Source organism: Ambystoma mexicanum, chromosome 2q (assembly GCF_040938575.1).
Source record: "Ambystoma mexicanum isolate Mex_15411 chromosome 2q, UKY_AmexF1_1, whole genome shotgun sequence".
In the NCBI taxonomy this organism is placed as follows: domain Eukaryota; kingdom Metazoa; phylum Chordata; class Amphibia; order Caudata; family Ambystomatidae; genus Ambystoma; species Ambystoma mexicanum.
Window position 1 is genome coordinate 636,144,653 of NC_090924.1, and position 19,896 is coordinate 636,164,548.

A 19,896-nucleotide genomic window follows, 5' to 3' on the forward strand; every position below is an offset into this window, starting at 1 on the left:
CCGACACGGGTCCCCGTTGATCGGATGTAGGACCGGTGGAGCTTGAGGCTCTTTTGACCGAAAGAATCGAAGTTTTTTGTGAAAAAGCGCGAAAAAAAGCACTAACGCTCGAGAGCAATAGCACGAGGATCCCAACACATGAACGTGCGGTAAAAATCTGAAGATGGCTGCCAGAGGCGGTGCTTAGGTAGAGGGCAGTCATTGGCTGTGGTCAGTATGACGCAGAGACCAGTGATTGGTTATTACTGCGAAAGACAGATCAGAAACTAAACTGATACTGGTTTTTTCTTTACCGAGGATTCCCAGCCTGACGACGGGGAATATTCATGAGCATGTGAATCCATGCCAGACCCCATGCTGGAGAAGTCAAGATGCAGGAGCAGACAAGGTGAGCGTCCAGCTGCTAGATGCAGAACAACGCGAAGCACGTGTGGCTGATCGGGTGTGGTTTAAATAGCCTTGGGAGAAGTTCCTAGAATGTGTCCTTCCTCCAATCAGGTATGTATCCTTCCCCGACCACGCCACAGTGGTAAATGAGTCCCACAGGTAAAGTAGTTCCTTTCAGGCCTCAAGGAGGCCGGGGTTCTGCAGCATGGTCTGCATCAGGTAAGTGCACCCAAACACTTTCATAATGAGCCTGGCGCCTATGGCGCCAGGACTGACGTTTTCTATGAGCCTGGCGTCATAGGCGCCAGGACGCTGTCCAAAGGGCCCCTATAAGGGGTTGCTGGGACCTTCCCCGGGGACTTGATGTCCGCTTTCGGGGACGCAGAGCCTGAGCCGGCTCCCCGGGAGCGGGCATCGTGACAACTTCAGCGCATAGTTTCGGTCCAATGTCGATGCCGACGGGCGGACCTGAAGCCGGGATTGCCTTCGACTTAATTGAGGTAGAAGGTGTAGGACCGGACTTCGACACCTTGGTGCCAGAATCTCTTGGTGCAACTGGTGCTACTTCTACCTGTGGCATCAAGGGCAAAGTCGTACCCAATGTGGCTTTCTCAAAGATTTGGAGCATCTGCTGTTTAAATTCCTCCCTCGGGCCTCCTTAGATGGGTATGACTTCCTCCTTTCCTCTGAACAGTCGGAGTGGTGACTATGCTTGTGCTTCCTTTTCCTTTTGTTGAAGGACAAAGTGGTGAGAGCAAGATCTCTTTTTTTATCTTTTTTGCGCTGCCAGTCTTCCTGATCTTTTTTTCTCAGGCATGGGCCCTTCAGTGTCAGCACCCGAAGATTTGGTGGCTTACCAGGCCGGAGACTTCAAAGGGTGCCTCCCTAACGCCAACTTGCAAAGTGTTCCATGAGAGCCTTCAGGTTCATTGATTGCCACGAACCGCATTGGTCGGTATCATGCTCCACCCCGAGGCACCACACGCAGACTTTGTGTGGGTTGTGATGGACATTGCTGAGCTTGAGTCCCTACAGCGCTTGAATCTCGATGGCTTGGGCCCGACATACTGGCGCTGAAAGAATTTTCTGAAAAGGTTTTCGAGCAAAGTTTTGAAACAGCGTGCTGAGAGTGTGGAAAAAAGGAATGGTGGCATATGAAGTTCTATATGCATCATTGACGCCATGTCCCAAGTCGAGGAGTGGCACAGATTAAGCATGCAGAGCTTGAGGAGACGACAACGAACCGCACTAGGCCCCCTGTTGAAATTTTCTAAGAAGCAGCTGGTGCTGAGGGGATGTTCTATCAAGATGAGGAATCTTTGGGAGAACGCAATCAATTGAAATAGAAGAACCATGCACCAGAGCAATGATATGGTAGCTGTGCCGAGATTAGGCTACAAATATGTTCATGTGTGCTAGATGTCTGGTTGGAGACGTTGGCACCCGACATGGTGGCGAGCACTTATTTATTTTTACATTCATCAAAATTACTAAACTGCGGGGCATGGCCAAGCGTCAACGGAGATGGCCGCATAGTCATGGAGCTCCTGGAGCGAAATGAATACTTTATAAATATGACCATTTAGTTCGGCATGTTTTTACTTTTAATCACTATTTACCAGTGTGGTCTGTAAAAGAACTTTACTTTTGAAGCCCTTTGAAGCCTCCCGTGACCGTGGCTGCAGTCAACTTTCTCACCTCATTGCCGACTCTGAGGTGGATCAGCGTGGGGCGCATGTATCTAAGGAAGCATTTTGCTTTGATGCTTCCCATACCCTTGCTGCAACGTTCGCTGCTGTGAGGTTCTATAGAAGGGGCATTTCGGCATTCAACGGTGTGCCTTTTGTGGTGCTTTCGTTCAGAGGTGGGTCCCTCAATTCCTGAGCTGCCTTCCTACAGTTTACACCAGAGCAATTATCTGCTTTCCGTGCTAAGAGCGCACAGTTTCTTGTGGTCTGCATGTTGCTTTTTCTGCGGCATTATTGAGCGGCACTTGACTATAAGCTCCGGAGAAACCCTCTCCTTGCTTCCTTTGACGCAGAAGCTCTCCTCACGTAGCCCGGTCCATGAATCACGTCACCTCCTGGTTTCAGTTAATGCAACAAGGCCTACTCACTATTGACTCCCGGTGGCTATATTGTAAATTACACCTATTTTATTTCAATTCCTGCTGTTTTTTTTTCGTAATTACTACTTACAACTGCTTTGTTTTACCTTTTAATATGGTGGATATCACCAAAACTCAGGTTTTATCTGACAATAAACCTTTTAATGCCTGCATGGAGAACATTTCACAGGAACTTGGCAATATCGGTCATCTATATCTACGCTGGAGTCCTGCTCCTCCTCTATACACGAAGAGCTTAAAGGCTTTAAAAATTAAATGAAAATGTTCTCTGGCAGACTTGATGAAGCAGAAGAAAGAGTCGGTATTGTGGAAGACAGGGTGGAGGGCCTTGAAAACATGCAATTGAGACCTGCACAATTGGAAGGTGATGTAACTGAATTGGAAGACAGAAACAGGAGGGACAACCTTTGCTTCTTTCTACGGGATTCCTGAAAAAATTGAAGGAGGTTATCCCATCAACTTCCTCAACAAATGGATCCCCTCCACCCTAGGAATCACCTTTTCACCCCCACTGGAACTGCAGCATGCTCACAGGATTAGACCCCGCTTCTCCAGCAACAATACCTCGCCAAGATCCTTTATCTCTTGTTTCTTGAGACATCAGCAAGCACGCCAAACCCTACTAACTGCCAGGAATAATTCCCCCATCCTTTTTCAGGGCAACAAAGTCTTTATCTCCCCAGACTTTTCCAGGATTACCCAAGCCAAAAGGAAAAGATTCCTGGATATGAGACCTCTTCTGAAATCCCTCAACATTAGACATGGTCTTTTAGATCCTGCTAGGATCCTGCTTGGATGATAATTACCATCCCGGATGGACCCACTAAAGAATTCACAGACCCAATGATCTTTATAATCTACTTCATGCTCTTCAAACTTCACTGATGAATATAACATCACAGAACCCCTTGGTCAACACTACCAAGCCAGATGCTCTACTTCATTCCCCTACATTCAGAAAACCTAAGAACCAACACATTAAGTACAAACCGAAGCGCAGCAGATCGACTTCCTCAATTGCATTTGATGCTCCTTCTTCTTCAATCCATTTGAGAGACAAATCCAGATCTCCCATCAAGACCACTGATCCTTCTCTCTCAACCTTACAAATTTTCATATGGCAAATTAGATATGGCACTCTAAGACAGGAACCATAAATATTGCTGTCTGCTAACTCCGGATCTCAAAACGTTGTGTTACCAGGTACTTAACTTAATATTACTATTAATTTGCACATATTTTTCAGTGTCAACTGAAGAGTATTTAGTAAACTGTTATTTTATCTTTGGTTAATGTCAAAGTCTGCCCACAAATAAGACCAAACTTGATTTACAGATACAGTCTTGCCAGTGAATCGACATTTAGCAAGTGACTCTAGGCCGAAAAATCTGCATTTAATCGACTCGCTCTTTGACAAAAATAAAGTAGACCAAAACTTATGATCAGGGGGCTAGCTTTCACCCAATTTTGCAACACTTGAAAACTGCAGTCTATTATTAATGTGAAAATCCCTAAGCATCCTACCCATACCACTGCAACAAAGACATGTGGGGAAACATTAATGGTTCAGACTTAAACGTACAGAAAAGAGCTGCATTTTTATTTCATGGGATTCCAGTTATCATAAAATTCAGCAATGCGGAGTGCAATCTTTACCAAAAAAATAAAGTGATGAAATTTAGATGTCGTTTGTAAAAACAGTAGCCATTAATACATATGTTCAAATCTTGTTACATTCTTTGCATTTCACCATTAAATCACAGGGCAATGTCGTTTAAAAAAACATCTGAAAGCAGGTACAAAACTTCGGATGTGTTAATACTTATTTTTTACCTCCCCACATCAGTAATTTATTTCCTAAGGCCAATCACACACAGAAATAATAAATATTACACATCTAGACAATACAACAACGTTAACTTTCTATGAGAAAAATATGGAAACAGATTAGGTCGGCTTTATTTTACACCACAACATGGTAAACCAGAACTTGAATATAAAACATATCTTTTCCATTAGAGTGCATATGTACAATAAGATTAGGCTACTCAGTACCCCATTTCACCCACTCATACCCGCTTCTCCAACCTCGGTACAACCAGTGTTCAGCTAAATGCACTGCAGCCTAAACCAGCAGACGTTTCCCTATGTGCAGTATCAATGTTAAAAAAGTAGTGTCATTGTTTGCAGATAACTTAGTTCAATCACTGTAGAAGGGGAGTCGAGTTAACATGCGTTTTGATGCCAGGTCATCATAAATGTCTTCCACAGGTAATGCTCTCGCATTCAGTAAAACAAAATAGATTTTGACATCTTGCCTTGAACATAACTTTAATCCAAGAAATGGAGAATGCTACTTTCCAGCGACCACCAACAAGAGCAGAGTCTGGTAGCTACAAGCAGGCCCCGAAGACTTCAGCAGCAGCTCTTCCTGGTTCCAACTGCTTTGGTTAACCCACCAAGTTAAAGGGAAGTAACAACATTTTCATTGTTTGCTAGCTCATTGCCACTAGGTCGGTCGCCATCTGCCACTTTGGATAGTTCTGGCTCTACGGAAGACTGAGCGCTGGAGCTAAAAGTGTGAATGCTGTAGGAATCGACAGGCGGGACCAGAGTGAGGGATTCCACGCTCAGTGCGTCTGTATTGTCATCAGAGAATAAAGAGATGCTAGGCTGCTGTGCAGGAATCAGGCTAGGGGATAGGTTTGCGGTTTCTAGTTCCGACTTCTTTAAAGAGCTTTTTCTGGTTTTGGGGGTGAATGAGTGGATTTCGGCAACAGACTCTACCTGACTTGAGATGGTCTGTGGTGACGGATCAGTAGCTGTAGGCTCATCTGGTGAAGAAAGCAAACCATGATGAAATGTTACACGGTGAACAAATTGCTTTTAACGTCAAAGTCTTACATTGGTTCCACTGAATAAAATACATTGATATCAGTTTGAAAACGACCTCTATTTTCTGGCGCATCCATGTATAATCTATGTAGTGGTATTCACAGGTCTTAGCACACATACTGTTTCGGTATTACCACTTTTGAGTGAGAGCAAGCTGAGATTTCATTGTTTGCTAAATCAAAATCGAGTTCTTTAGGAGTTATTTTTCATGAGAAGCAATTTGATATTTCAAAATGATAGAGGTATACCGAAGACCATCATGATTTAAAACCAACAACTTTCCTTAAAATACAAAAGAGAAGGCTAGCAACCAGTTGCAAGATCATACAGGGTGTAACTTGTTGTTGTCTTACATTATTTAGAGCAGGGGTCTGAAACCTTTTGCTCTCCAGATATTTAGGACTACATCTTCCATAACCACAAGCCAGTGTAATCAATGGTAAGGGATCATGGTAGTTACATTCCAACACACTTAGAGAGCTACAGGTTGCAGACCCCCTGATTTAAAGCAATACCAATAGTTCGAAAAACATAGGATAACTGTGGACAAATTGCTTTACACATTTGTTGACCTTTTTTTAATGTCCAAGAATCTTGATGTCTCTACAGGAGGCAAATTGTAATCCAAGTGAACAACCTATGGTGAAATATGATAATCATCTATGGTGCAATTACTTACGTACAGAGAAAACAAAATAAATGTGTAAACCTCATTAATGATTATGAATATATCTCAAAGGATAACTCAAATATCAAGCAGGAACAAACATCAATTCTTTAAAATTCCTTGCAAAGAAAGTAATGATTCTTTCTGTCAGGCCAAACACAAAGTAGTTTATGATAGTACAAAGGATATAGTTTAGTCAATAGGAAATGGAAATCACACAGCACAGCATAAGCAATGTTACCTTTCCCCCAAGAACCCTTCTTCCACAAGGAAAACTATAAAGAGAACATGCTTAATGAAAGCAATGGAATCAGCATTGCTTTTACAAATGTTGACAAACTACAGTTAACTAGTTTTCTCCTTGGTTGGGATGAACATTACTACTGTTTTGGTATAAGGCAGGTTCAATAGAAAATGTTTGCCATTAAGAACAAATGAGTTAATTTCGCCAAAGTTCCTACTAGTGGGGACGGCCTTCCTGTCCCAAATCTCTTTGAAATAGCTCTAGGTGCAAACCAGAGGCTGGCTCAAACGGCACAAGTAAGTGGGTGTTCTTTAGCACCAGTTCATTCTATATATTAACACCATTACAATCACAACATGTTTGCCCTTACTGAATTTTAGGCAGTGCTAATATTGCACTATATGTAGTCTTATTTTGCACATGTAGGGGGCAATGGGAATGGTTTAACCGAGTTACCCGAGCAGTTTTATGTGCACACAGAGCCTGCACCACAGACATGTTGCATCTTTTCTTTCATTACACCTTAATTTATCTCCCCTTTCTTTTTTTTGCATTTCTTTCCATTTCCCATTGTCGCCATATGCTTCTCTCACTCTCTCCTTCATTGAGATTGAAGGAAGGGAGTTGAAAGACCGATGGAAACACATGAAAGGGCTGAAACAGGTTCCAAATAAGGGGCTGGGTTTGCAGTGGGGTCTACGCGACTCCCAAACTGTCAGTGGCACAGTGGTGTGGCGATAGGCAGGCTTGTGTCTCCAATATGAAATAACCTCAATACAATGGGATCTGTGCAAAATAAGAGCAATGAAACATACATATTTTGTGATATTGCCCATGGTGTGTACCGTCTCCTAGAAAAGAAAGTATAGTGCTGCCCAAAATAGTCTATATCATCTTAACCTGGAGCCAGAAAATCTTCCATCAGCCACTAAGGGCACGTGTGCATCTCCATGACCAGCTTTGTCATGTCATCATGAGAACTAGTAGAACTGGATTCTACAAAGCTGGTAAATATGTATAGATACGCACGTTCCTCCATAAATGTCAACACTAAATGTAAATCCCACGCCGGAAAAACAACCTGGCGTGCGGGAAACTGATTGCACAATAATTGCATTACTGTGGGGATAATGAAGAAAGAGCCCTGCTCCGGGGTCTTCTTGAAAAATGAAATATTAGTAAGTTACCCTTTCATAGTGGATATCTGCAGGCCCGTCAGGGCCAAAGAAAGCAGAAATGCCAACAGAGAGAATGTGCGTACAGATCCTTCTCCTGGCACCAAGCTGATAAGGTACGTCACCTGCAGACTTAAATGGATTTTGAGGCAAGCCTCCGACAGTGGCACATCCAGGCATAAAGGTTCAGGCTGTTGAGGTTCAGATGGAGTACCCTCTTCTCTGAACGGGAGACCCTATCCACTCTTAGTTGGACATGTCCAGCAACTCCAGATACCGCATTCGGAGCAATAAAAATCATTGTGGAGCAAAACAGGCGCAGCCGCCTCAGAACCGGCGGAATGACAGATTGGCAGGTACACATAGAGGAGGTTGAAAGTCCACTCAACTCTCACTGAGTCTCGAGAGCTCCCTGATGAGGAAATTCCCTGTAGAACAACAACTTGCATTTCCTGTACACATTGGTAGTGAAGAGTTACACCTGAGGAGTCCCCAACTGGGAGAAAATCTCCTCTAGAACGTTCTGACAGAGCTCCCACTTGTGTGAGGCCAAAGTCTGTCTGCTCAAGGTATCAGCAATAACGTTCTACGTACCAGCGACTGAAGCTGTCATCAGAGATGAGTCCTTCTCCAGAGTCCAGAATCACAGTTCCATTGCTTATCTGCACAGAGGCAGGGACCCTATACAACCCCATTTGTTGAGGTAGTGCATAGTCACTGTGCCCCCATAGTCACTGTGCCCTCAGTCAGGAACACCACAGAATTGCCCCACAGCGAATGAAGGAAAGCAATTAGAGCCAGCCTGATCACTCTCAATTACCACAAGTTGATGTGTTCTCTGGATTCCAATGGAGACGACAGGGGTCTCCCGGTAAGATCTTGGTGGCGAGGACAACAACCCTTCACGGACGCATCAATGACAATTAGCAGTTGGGGGCAGGGTTGCAAAAGCAATTTTCCTTTCAGCAAATAGTCTTGCAGGGACCAATAGGCTAGTCCTTGTATACATTTCTCTTAAACTTGCAGAAGGTCTGATGTGCGCCCCAGAAACAGACCACTGACAGCTGAGAAGCCACAAAGTGACCTCATGGGCAGCCGGTCCTCCGGCACAACAAGGATGCAGGGGGCCATGATGCCCAGAAAGCACAGGATGGCCCAGGCCGGAACCTTCTCCTGTGCTTGAAGGACAAACTATCTGGAAGATGTTCACCATTCGATCCTCAGAGGGGAAGGCCCTGTCCAGGGCAGTGTCCAGGACTACACCGATAAATGGTAGGGATGGTGAAATTTGAGACTTCTTGAATTCCAGGGCGAAGTACAAACTGTGCAACAGGCGGCATGTATGGAACAGATGCACAGACACCTGTTCTGGGGAGCCAGCTCAGATGAGCCAGAGCCTCAGACCCAGAATAGGGCGTAAGCCTCAGTCTTTCTTCTGAACCATAAAATAGACTGTGTACCAGCCCCTACTTCATTCTGATCGGGGCACCTGTTCCATAGCACCCTTTGTCAGAAGCTGATAAGCCTCCTCCAGCAGAAGAGGGCTTGGAGGCAGGGATTCTCCAGGAATCGTAGGGTGGAAGCCTGCTTCACAGGGGATTCGCACCCTGGGTTGCTGAGGGAAAGCCAGTGGTTGACGCGCCACCTCTTGGAGCACCATGGCCCATTCCTGGCTGAGCACGCAGTAACTGTTTGTTTGAACAAACCTGTCCACTGCTCCTGTGCTGCACCAGAGGTCAGAATTAATTCTAAACCTTCCAGCCATCATCTTTTGTTTTGTCTAAGTCACCTCGAGTGGGACGGATATACCGAGACATGGGTCCAAGCCTACTGGGCCTACAGACCCAAACCACTCCTCACTGAAGACGTCCATTGGGGATGCTTATGGTCTCATGCAGAAAGGATGTGACCTAGCAGTTTGGGCTGGACTGCTCCTTTTGGGGTGGGACCAAGCCTGATTTGCATAAGGTCTTTCCACTTTCTGTAAGGGCTTGGCCGGTGAAGAACGATCGTCTGGAGGGTTGCCCAGAGCCATGCCAGAGGTTAAGATTAATTCTACACTTTCCATCCATCACCTCTTTTGTTTTGCTTTAGTCTCCCCTAATACGAGCCACAGAGCCTGTTGTCCATATCAAATGGCAGTATCTGCCATTCTTCCTCCTACCCATCATTCACCAGAGAGTTAAATCCATTCTTTGTCTCCAGCATGAGGGTCTCCATAGCTTTAGAAATCACACTGTAGATGTGGGTGTACTTGAGCAGAGCACATGTATCATTCAAACCCCTCGAAGTTAAGCTGTCAAAAGCAAACAAGCTCCATTCCACAGGTACAAAATTGAGATTTGATGAGGCAGAGCTAAAACCAGCTCCTGGGTGTTAGACATCACCGAGTAAGCAGGAACTACTGCTAATTTACACATTAGGTGCACTTTCCCTTATGTTTAGATGTGTACTAGATGTGTTCCAATTACTATTTATTAACATTATAAAATGCTTAAAGTTAATGGCCCTCATTACGACCCTGGCGTTGGACCATGGTGCTAAAAGCACCATGGTCCATGCCGGGAACTTACCGACTCCGCCATGGCGGAATGGGGAATTACCGCCCCATTCCGCGGTTGGCGGGATGGTAATTCCCCATGCCGCCATGGCCCTTCCCCATTCCCATTTTTGCCCCATAGGGCTCAATGGGAATGGGGAAGGCGCTAAGTACGGTGCCGCAAATTGCGGCACCGTACTTAGCACCAAGGTCCCTTTGCGGGTTGGTTTTTACCGCCTGCAAAAAGCAGGCGTTAAAATCGCCAACCCGCAAAGGGACCTCGTAATCAGGCGTTAAGGGGTTAACAGCGCTGCCACCTTTTACGGCGCCGTTAACCCCTTACCGCCAGGGTTGTAATGAGGGCCAATGTGTCATATGCATGTTTGTAAGGTACCACTTGGCCTCAGGAGCCAAACACAGCTCATTGTAGCTGTTGGTTCCAAGCTAACCAGGCTAGAAGCAGGAGCTAAATAGCTCCCAGTTCCCCTCAATTCCGAACCCTGATTCCATGACATCAAGTCCTCTCAATCTGGTGGCCAAAGAGGGAAATGTCTCAGAATGTTTAATCCAACAGTGGAGGGCTGCACCACAAGGCTCTTAGATATAGGTTATGTGGCAAACACCCTAGAGCCAAAGAAGTCAGGCAAAGCTTTTGGCAAGGTCCCGGTCAAAAGCCAGAGATGAAGCAGATTTTGGGCAAGCAGTCATGACAGGGGCAGCAACTGCAGGGTTAGAGGAAGAAGTGTTGCCCGTGGCAGATCTTGATCGATAATATCTTTGAAGTCAAAATGGACTACAAGTAGGAAGGCGCATATAACCTAAGGGTTTCTGCAGTCTTGGAAATGGTCACTTACAAAGACTCATGGGGTTTCCCATGGGCCAAAGCCGGTATATAATCAAACTCCAGCGAGGTAGGTACCCTATTAACTGGCATCCAGCAAGTTAGAGACTAACAACGTCATTTCCTCATGCTGACCATAGAATTACTAAGGGAAGGCACTCCTCTGCAGAGTGCAGGGGCAAAACCCCAAATGGGATAGAAGCACACTCCTCACCAAATAACTGGACAAAATAAATTAACACCACAAATCTTTGGTATGGACTCCTGTAAACTAAAGTCCAGTGAGACGTTGGCGCCAAAGACGAAGAAGCCATGGCCATGATTTTGATGCCGAAGGAGCATTCACACAGTCCTGGAAGGAAGCAATCTCCACAAGTGGGACCAGAACCAAGCTTGAGGGCATGCTGTTCCAGGACGAAGTGGGGCTTCTGTTGGCCTTTGCTTCACTGCCACCCAGAGTCCAAAGCTGCCACAGCCTTGGCAAAGAGGTCTAGAATCTGGTGCACGAAGTCCTTCCAATTCTTGGAGAATAAAATGACAACTTCCAGAGGATGAAAATGAACAGTGTCACTTTGAGGTGTCAATGAGAGACAGTGTTGGTTCTTCTTCATCTTTTCCTTCCAAGCAGCATCCTATGAACAGTCTTGAACAGTCTTGATCCAACTACTGCACATAAATAGACTGGAAACCTCTACAGCATCCTCTTCCCATTTTTGTAATGGAAGTTGTAGAGTTAAGCGGTGTGCCACCAGATGGCCATTTGTTAGGGAGAATTCTCTGTTAAGGCTAGTTTCCCAAACCTAGTGAGTCCCTCAGCAGCTTTGCTGGACTTTTAGGGTTTATTTTTTTCTCCTGCTAAGAGTGAGACTCTTTTTCTCCCACTCTTAGGCATGATTTGAGAATGTCCTTTGACTATGTAATGTGTTTTATGGGCTATGGGGTCCTTTACTCCATAGGGCTTCATGTGTTTTTGGTATGTGTGTTACACAGCACCCTCAGTGCAGTAACACAGGGGTGTCATAGTGACCCCCAAACATAGACTCCATACTTTGGGACTGACTACTGTCTCCCAGGGCATGTAAAGTAACCATTGGCTTTACTAGTCTCAAATTGTGAACAGAACCTCGTCCCGGGAGGATAGCTCAGCGGCAGCGTGCGCGTCTTGGAAGCAAGACGACACGAAGCAACAACAGGTTCGATCCCCGGGTCCGCACTTAGAAACCTCTGGGTGTTAAATCGCGCTAGGAATACGTAACTAAGACAAAAAAAAAACCCACAATTACGCAACTAAGAAAAACAAACAATTCCTGTAACAGCGCCTCGATGCCTGTAGTAAGTACAAACCATCATATTGTGGAAGTACTGGTAGGGGTAATTCGATTGTCCCTGGGTCTGTTTTCCAAGGGGGCACTGTCCAGACCCGCTTGTCGAGTTTCTGGCTGGTGGCAGTGGATACCATGCGAAATATTCCACCAGAATATTTCCTATGGGATTTTCCCATTCATTTTCAACGCACCACTTTTTGGTGCAATGTTAAAGATACCGCCGGGTTATTTATTTAATATTTATTCCCCAGTTGGGTCTTTTTGCCAGAACTCTGTTTTAAAATGGCGTTTGTGTTCGCCTCTGAAACTCTAACCCAAGTCGAGCCCTTTGTTCCACTTTTTGGCGGGCTTCTCCACAGAAGCCCTCCAAATGGTGCCACTCTGTCTGTGATTGACAGCTAGGCTGATGAATGGGGGTTTTGCTGCATAAAAGCAGGGCTTTGGGGACTGGAACTTCAGAAGTCACCACAGGACCTAAAGAATCCAAAGAGGGGAGAAGCTGAGCCATCTACAACGACAACACCACCGGTGGAGCCCTGCTGTACGAAACTCACCACTTCCCCGACGACAGAGGAGATCTTCTTCCAGGAGAGTCTTCTTCCCTTTGAGCTGGTGGGACCAACCAGTTCGCCTTTTTCGCCTTCCTGGATCGTCTCGTGGTCGAATCGCCCGTGCCAAGCACCCCGGCGGCCGGATAGTCACGCTTCACCACTACCTCGAATAAAAGTGTTGTACCTTTTAATCAGGAAATTATGCGGCTGGTTTCTTCCCTGGCAGTGAAACGACCTCAAGCTTTCTTCCTCGTCGAGACCATCTCTTCCTCTGGTTGAAGCCATGACTTGCACCCGCTGCCAGGAACAACTTCCACCGCTGGAGCTTTCTCACCATTTCAGGTACTGTGTCCCGCCTGGTCTCCCTTGCAACAGATTGTCCAAGGTGTCCCGTAAATCCTTGACTTTCTAACTGGGTTGACCTCAGACCTGCTAACTTTGCCTTTCTGAACTGATCCAACCTCTTTTTGACTTTTCTGCAAAGAGTTTGAGTGCATTTCCACTGTGTGATCTTGGGCACATTCCACCTGGCTCTCTCCAAGAGTGGGCCTGGCCTATGAACTTTTTGCTCTACAGTAGACCCTGCCTTTGACTTGCTGTGGTTTCTTAAAAGTGTTGGTACTGTGTTATTTTACTACTCTGCCTTTTCTCTCCCTTTTTAAACAAATTATTGTAGTGTCATCTACAGTTACGAGCTCACCTCCGTTTCGCTACATAAGTGGTGTCTTAACCTAGACTTGTCGAATAATTAACTAGGGAGGTGTATATACTTATAGTTACTGTGTTTGAACTTGCTTGATATATTAGTGCCAATGTATTTTCATAAGTGTGTTTTTAAATAAATAATTATATACTTTTATACCGAAGCTCTGGTCAGTGTTTGCTTGTTCTACTGTATTTTTAGCCCTATTGTGTATACTCTATATACTGCCTAACTCTTCTTGAGAGAAGTCTGACTGCTCAGCCCCAGCTACCAGGTAAATCTGGGTGGTGCAGACTGCTACCAATTGGGTTTACTGCTTACTCCTGTGGTCTTAAACTTTTTGCAGTGGTCCCTAAGGGAACTGCACAGGTTTCTGCCTAACACCATTTAATGCGTTAACTGGCATGGCATGGGCAACATCCTTCTGTGATATGTTCCTGTCATGGGCAGTAGAAACACATTGTGTGGGGCTTCAACCTGGAAATCTGCCTACCACAACCCCTGCATGGCTTGAAGCCTGGGGTATTGGGAATGATCCAATGAACATAAAGAAAACAGCGTACTGAATTCCTTGTAAAAAGAAACTGGGATCATGGGGTGCTACTGGCTCCATATGTACAGCTCTCCTGAGATCATGTCTGACATTCTGGGAGTAAAACAACACAGATCGGAGCCAACACAGAGCCGCACATTTAAAAACATAGCTGGGGAAGATGTATCTAAGATGAGGAATCTATGTGAGGAAGGAATCTATTATAAAACGTCAAATTCAAAATCATACTGTTTGGTAGCATGATAAAAAACTAACACAATTTTACAAAAATAACCTTTAAATCAAGTATTAAAGGTATATTGGACCTACCGTATACAACACCTATTGATGGTTTGCTACTCTTTGAAACACATATAAATGAAGCACAAAGAATACATTACTTACCTTTAACTCCTGTTCTCTACCATTGGTGTTTTTCACTGATTCACATAATGTTTGAATATTCCCCATCATCAGGCTGGGAATCCTTTGTAACATTAAAGCAGTTGAGCTTTACATTGTTAAACTGCTTGCCACTTTAGCGCTCTATTAGAGACATTTTGGGTCATACTGCCCACAGCCAATTAGACATGTCCCCTTAGCTCCACCCCTGGTGGCCATTTTCAGATTTGGCAACGCACGTAATGTGGCAGTATGAGCAAAGAACAGCCAGAGATGGGTAGGAGGGAGGTGGGGGCTGGGGGAGGGGCGGTTGCATGTGAATCCATGAAATACACCAATGCTGGGTCTTTCATGGATTCACATGCTATTCACATGCTATTTTATTAAGATTATACAGCAGTACATAGACACATCCAAAACGGGCAGAGGCATAGCTCAACAGAAGTAACCAACTTACCTCTGGAACAATCACCTCATGCAAACAGCTTGCGAAGCACTGCCTGGCTGACTCATGACTCCTCCCTGGAATCCCTATCGATGCAGTAGAACCTTGTGAAGGTATGGACATACCTCCACATAGCTGCCCTACGGATGTCGAACAGGGGAACACCGGACAGGAACGCTGTGGAAGCCACAGCCCTCGTCGTCTGTGCTCTTCGTCTTACAGGAAGGGACCTGCTGGGCAGAGAATGGCAGTGGGAAATGCACCCCATCAGCCATCTCACAACGGAAGACTTTGAAAGGGCATTGCCCTTGCCGACAAGTCCAAAGGGAACAAACAATTGCAAGAACTTTTGGAACTTCTTAGTGTGAGCCACATAGAATTTAAGGGCTGGGGCGACATCCAGGGAATGTAAGGATCACTTTGCCGGAGACGAAGGCGAGCCAAAGAACATAGGTAGACTCAATGGTTCATTTAGGTGGAATGCAAAAGGGACCTTCAGTATGAAGGAAGGGTTTGTATGAAGGGCCACCTTAGACTTATGAAATGGCAAGTTGGAACGCTTTCAGGAGAGGGCCTACAGTTCACCCACCCACCTGGCTGAAGTAATGACAACTAGGAATGCCGTCTTCTAGGAGAGAAACCTCAAGGAGGCTCTGTGTAGAAGCTCGAAATGGGGCCCATTGGCTTCGAGAGGACCACATTGAGTTCCCAAGCTAGAGCAGAAGCTTGGACAGGGGGAAAAGCGTGAAACAGTCCTTTGAGGAATTCTTTCACCAACCTGTGTGATCAAACCTGAGGCACGCGTGTAGAGTGACATGGCTGCTAAACGCACTTTGATAAAAGAGTGTGCTAAACAAGCATTTGCTAAAGACAGGATGTATGGCAAGACGTTTGTAGGCTGAACTTGCAATGGTTCCAGATGTTGAGATGCACACCATAAAGTAAAGTGCTTTCATTTCCTTCTGTAGCAGGACAATGTAAATAGTGCTCATGCCCTCGCCAAGATGTTTCTGCAGCCTGGAGATAGCACAATGTTTTTGAATTCTAGGGCTGCAGGACCCAGGCCGTCAAGTTGATTGACACTGGGTCGTGGTGTAGAGAAGGTCGAGGAGCGGGAGCAAACCGATGCAGGGATCCACTGACAGGTAAAGCAGGATCATCGTGCAGAAGTGTTCTTTGAGTGTACTGAGAACTCTATGTAGAAGAGTGATCGGGGGACACACGTAAAGGGACAGTCCTTTCCATGGGAACAAGAACACGTCCCCCAGGCTCTCCCCTTGGGGAAACCTCCTTGCAAACCTGGTGCATTTCTTGTTGGTCGCTGTAGCGAATAGATCTATCTCTGGATGACCCCACTAGGAGAAGAGACAGAGAACCTGGCTTTCGTGAGCAGGACCCGAGTTCCCCGATGAGTGAATCCGCTATTGTACTGTGGTTTCCTGGCAGTTGGAAGGGAATTAGGAACATTTGTGCGCCTGCGCCTCTGCTGACAGTGTGGATCCCACCTTGCTTGTGAATATAGAACATGGTGGTGGTATTGTCTGTGAAGACCTGAACAACCCGGTTCTGCAATTGTGGCTTGAAGTTGTTAAGACGGATTTCTGAACTCTGAACTCTGACCTGGAGGGGCAGAGGTTCAGAAGGCCAGCCTAGTTTCTTGGACAGGTAACCTCTGGACAAGCCAGACCAATCAGGGTAGCGATGGCGGTGGTCAAGACTAAGGGCCTCATTACACGGTAGGCGGTAAGGGGTTACCGCCCTACTACGAGGTCCCTTAGCGTGTCCCTCCCCTAACGCCTGTTTTTATCAGGCATTATGGAAGGGACCCGTTGAGGGACTTCAGAGCTAATAACGGGCCCGCTAATAGCGGGTCCGTTATTAGCTCCATCCCCATTGAGCCCTATGGGGGCTCAAATGGGAATGGGGAATGGTTCCCGGAATGGGGACTTACCGGGTCCTCCAAGGTCGGAATGACCCGGTAAGTCCCTATTCCGGGAACACGGACCCGGAATGCGGTAAGGGGGTAGCCATGGCGCTATTAGCGCCATGGCTACCGCCTACCGTGTAATGAGGCCCTAAGTCTCAAGAGGGGTGAGGGTGACTGAAAGACCTCAATGAGCATACAGAGCAAGGACACTTACAAATTACTCTACACAGGTGTTATATTAAAAATACAGACACATTTATTACAAGGCCTTTGTAACATCGACCATAGCAAAGAATCACAGTAACACTATATAAACCAACACATCACAATCAACACAATATATATATATATATATATATATATATATATATATATACACACAAGACCAATGGGGTGTAAAGGGTTAATGCACGAAGTATGTCGACAACCTAGGGGGGAAGAAAACAGGCAGTGCAAATAGTCTCTAGGCCCAGTTCCGCATCAATAATACACCTAACTAAGAGGCAGTCCAAGCCCTACAAAGAGAGAGGAGCCTTGTGCTCAAAAGTACATGCTATGCAGGTGCACGCGCTTGTGCCAATGGGCAGGATAGGGTCTCTTCCAGGGTCTCTAGCAGCTCCGGAAGGTGGATGCGGCGATGCAGAACAAGTTCCCACTATTCAAGAAGGGCCTCCACTGGGGGCAGAGGCAGTTCGAGAGTGCAGGATGGGGTTGCTATTTCGCAATAGCGGTGGAAAGGATAGGGACCCGCAAGGGCCACTCGTGCGTAAAAATGGGCTCTTGCGCTAGGGGCCACCGGTTGGGATATGGAGTACTCACCGGTCCCCGACGCAAGCAGACCCAGACTTCGCCAGTGCGATCCACTTCGCTGGCAGGTTCGAATGCGGCAAACAGGACGTCTCGGCAAGAGGGTCACAAAGGCAGCGAACTTGTACAGGTCGTTGCCACAGCAGGGCAACACGGTAACCGCGAATACTCCGGTACGGGCGCACTCGTCTCACTTCAGACCTGGGAATGCCAAGTGTACGAAATTCGATGTGAGGGTGCCATGGACGCAAAGTTTGCAGTATACCAAGTTTTGAGGGCCTCCTCGAAACGGCGGCGGTGACGGAGCAAACGTCCTGCGTAAGCTGGTCAGCCCACTGGTTGGCCCAGGGACACTTCCGAAGAGGCTTACTTGCAGGGTTTGATGAAGGTGCCGAGAATAGTTGGTCCCACTATTCCAATGTGTCGAAGCGACTTTGCAGACCTTCTTGGACTATCAGATACAGAGAGGTCTCACGGGACGACAGCAGGCTCAGGGTGCCAAACCTTCCAGCGGGTCACCAGCAGTTCCTCGACTCGGCTTCTTTTCGCAGGATACTTGGCTCCTTTCCTTCGCTCGGTGTGAACTCAGGAGATCGACATGGTAGTGGTGTTTTCAGCCTCCTCTTATCCAAAGTTCCCTTTGCGCCAAAACGGAGAGGACCCAATCGGAGATCTGCCCACAAACACTCACTCCATAAGTGGACCAATCATGGACCACAGTGGTCCCAGGCATTCAGGACACTCCAGAGTCTCTGGCACCCAGGATGTGTATTGGGATCAGACATCCCAGCCCACATCCTGGAGGCACATACACAAGGCATGCAGAAGCCCGCAAAAGCATTGGGTTTCGTGGGAAAGTGCATGACCAAATAAGGACTGGCCCAGGTCGACTCGACCAGGGGAAGGTGAAGGGGCAAGATGGCCAAAGGACAGGACAAAGAACCTTGTGGCGTGGCCATTTTGGAGCCAGGTCACCTATTTGTGCCAAACGCGGTTAACGCGGTTATCATGGCAAGAAAGGGTTCAAAATATAAGAAAACGATAGCTGCCACCAGTCCTGTCCATGACACATCTGCACAGTTCATAAAAAGCCCAGCAAGAGTTTCTAGGGCCTTTGGAAATGACTAGAGACCCAAGTGTGCGGTATGTTAAGATACTTTGCACACTTGTTACATGTTGCACAAAAGCTGCAACATGAGGAAAGGACTAAGGGAAACAAAGTCTCCCAGTACTGACTGTCTTAAGGGCATGTCAGTTTCCCCATAAAAAGTGAGCAAAAGCCCAGAGGAGCGCAGCTGAGGGCTGTGCTTCTCTGGCAAAGTCAGTCAATGGTGTTTAAACAGCAGCAAAACATTTGGGGGTTGACACATGGAGGGAAAATTACATACAATTATGAAATCTTTCCTAACAGGTCTGTGAAGACCTGAACAACCCGGTTCTGCAATTGTGGCTTGAAGGACTTCAGGGCCCAGAACATTGCACTCAGCTCCAGAACATTGATATGTAGGGCATTTTCTTTGGGTATTCAGAGAGCGCACTGAAACCATCTCCAGATGTGACAGCTGCTGGACCTTGTTCAGGATGGCACTCACCCTCTTCTTCCGAAGGTGTATCGACACACTTGAGAGTGTTTAGCCGTGAGCCCAACAGGAGCAGAATTTGAGCAAGACTTTGCAAGTTCACCGAGAAACCCAGTGAAGCTAGGCCTAGGATTGTGTGTTTGGTGTGTTGCGTCGCTAGTGGAAGGGTTGGGGCGTGCACCAACCCGTCGTCCAGATACTGGTAAACGTGAATGCCTGAACACCAGCTGTCCAGGGGATCGTTTGCCATCCATGGTCATCCTGGAACACCACAACATTTTTGCCCCTTATCTGTGCAGATTTCTTAATGCTTCTTTTAAACATTGCACTATTCCGTAATCTATAAATGTGGCGGTGACTTCACTTTTGAAGAAACAGGGCCTGGATATTAACGACGCAGCAAACTTGCAACCCATTTCCAACACTCTGTTCTTCCTAAAGTTGGTCGACAAAGTGGCTACCATGCAGCTCCAACTATATATGGAAGCTGCAGGCACTTTACATAAGAAGCAGTCGGGTTTTCGATGCTTCCACAGCACGGAAAAAGCCTTGCTTGATTTACAGACACAGATGTTGACGATGTTGGAAAGAAGTAAATCGGGGCTGCTGATCTTGCTTGATCTATCGACAGCCTTCAATCTACTGGACCACAAGATCTTGCTGGTGAGACTGGTGGTTACAGGGGGTTTCTCGGGTGAAGCAGCTAGATGGATGTGAACTTTCTTGGAGGGTCGTAGATCGAGGGTGT

At 46.4% G+C, this 19,896-nt stretch overlaps 1 protein-coding gene across 3 annotated transcripts in view; it reads right to left on the minus strand.

Moving 5' to 3' along the window:
• Nucleotides 1-4,094: 4,094 nt before the first annotated feature.
• Nucleotides 4,095-19,896, minus strand: part of CLEC16A (C-type lectin domain containing 16A) — a 1,932,649-nt gene continuing 1,916,847 nt past the window's right edge. Inside the window, exon 23 of one of the 3 annotated variants that reach the window (XM_069647805.1) lies at nt 4,095-5,349. In XM_069647805.1, coding sequence (XP_069503906.1) covers nt 4,979-5,349 — 371 coding nt within the window. In that variant the 3' untranslated portion in view covers nt 4,095-4,978. The remainder of the gene's footprint in view (nt 5,350-19,896) is intronic. The other 2 variants (XM_069647806.1, XM_069647807.1) reach the window with 2 other exon arrangements.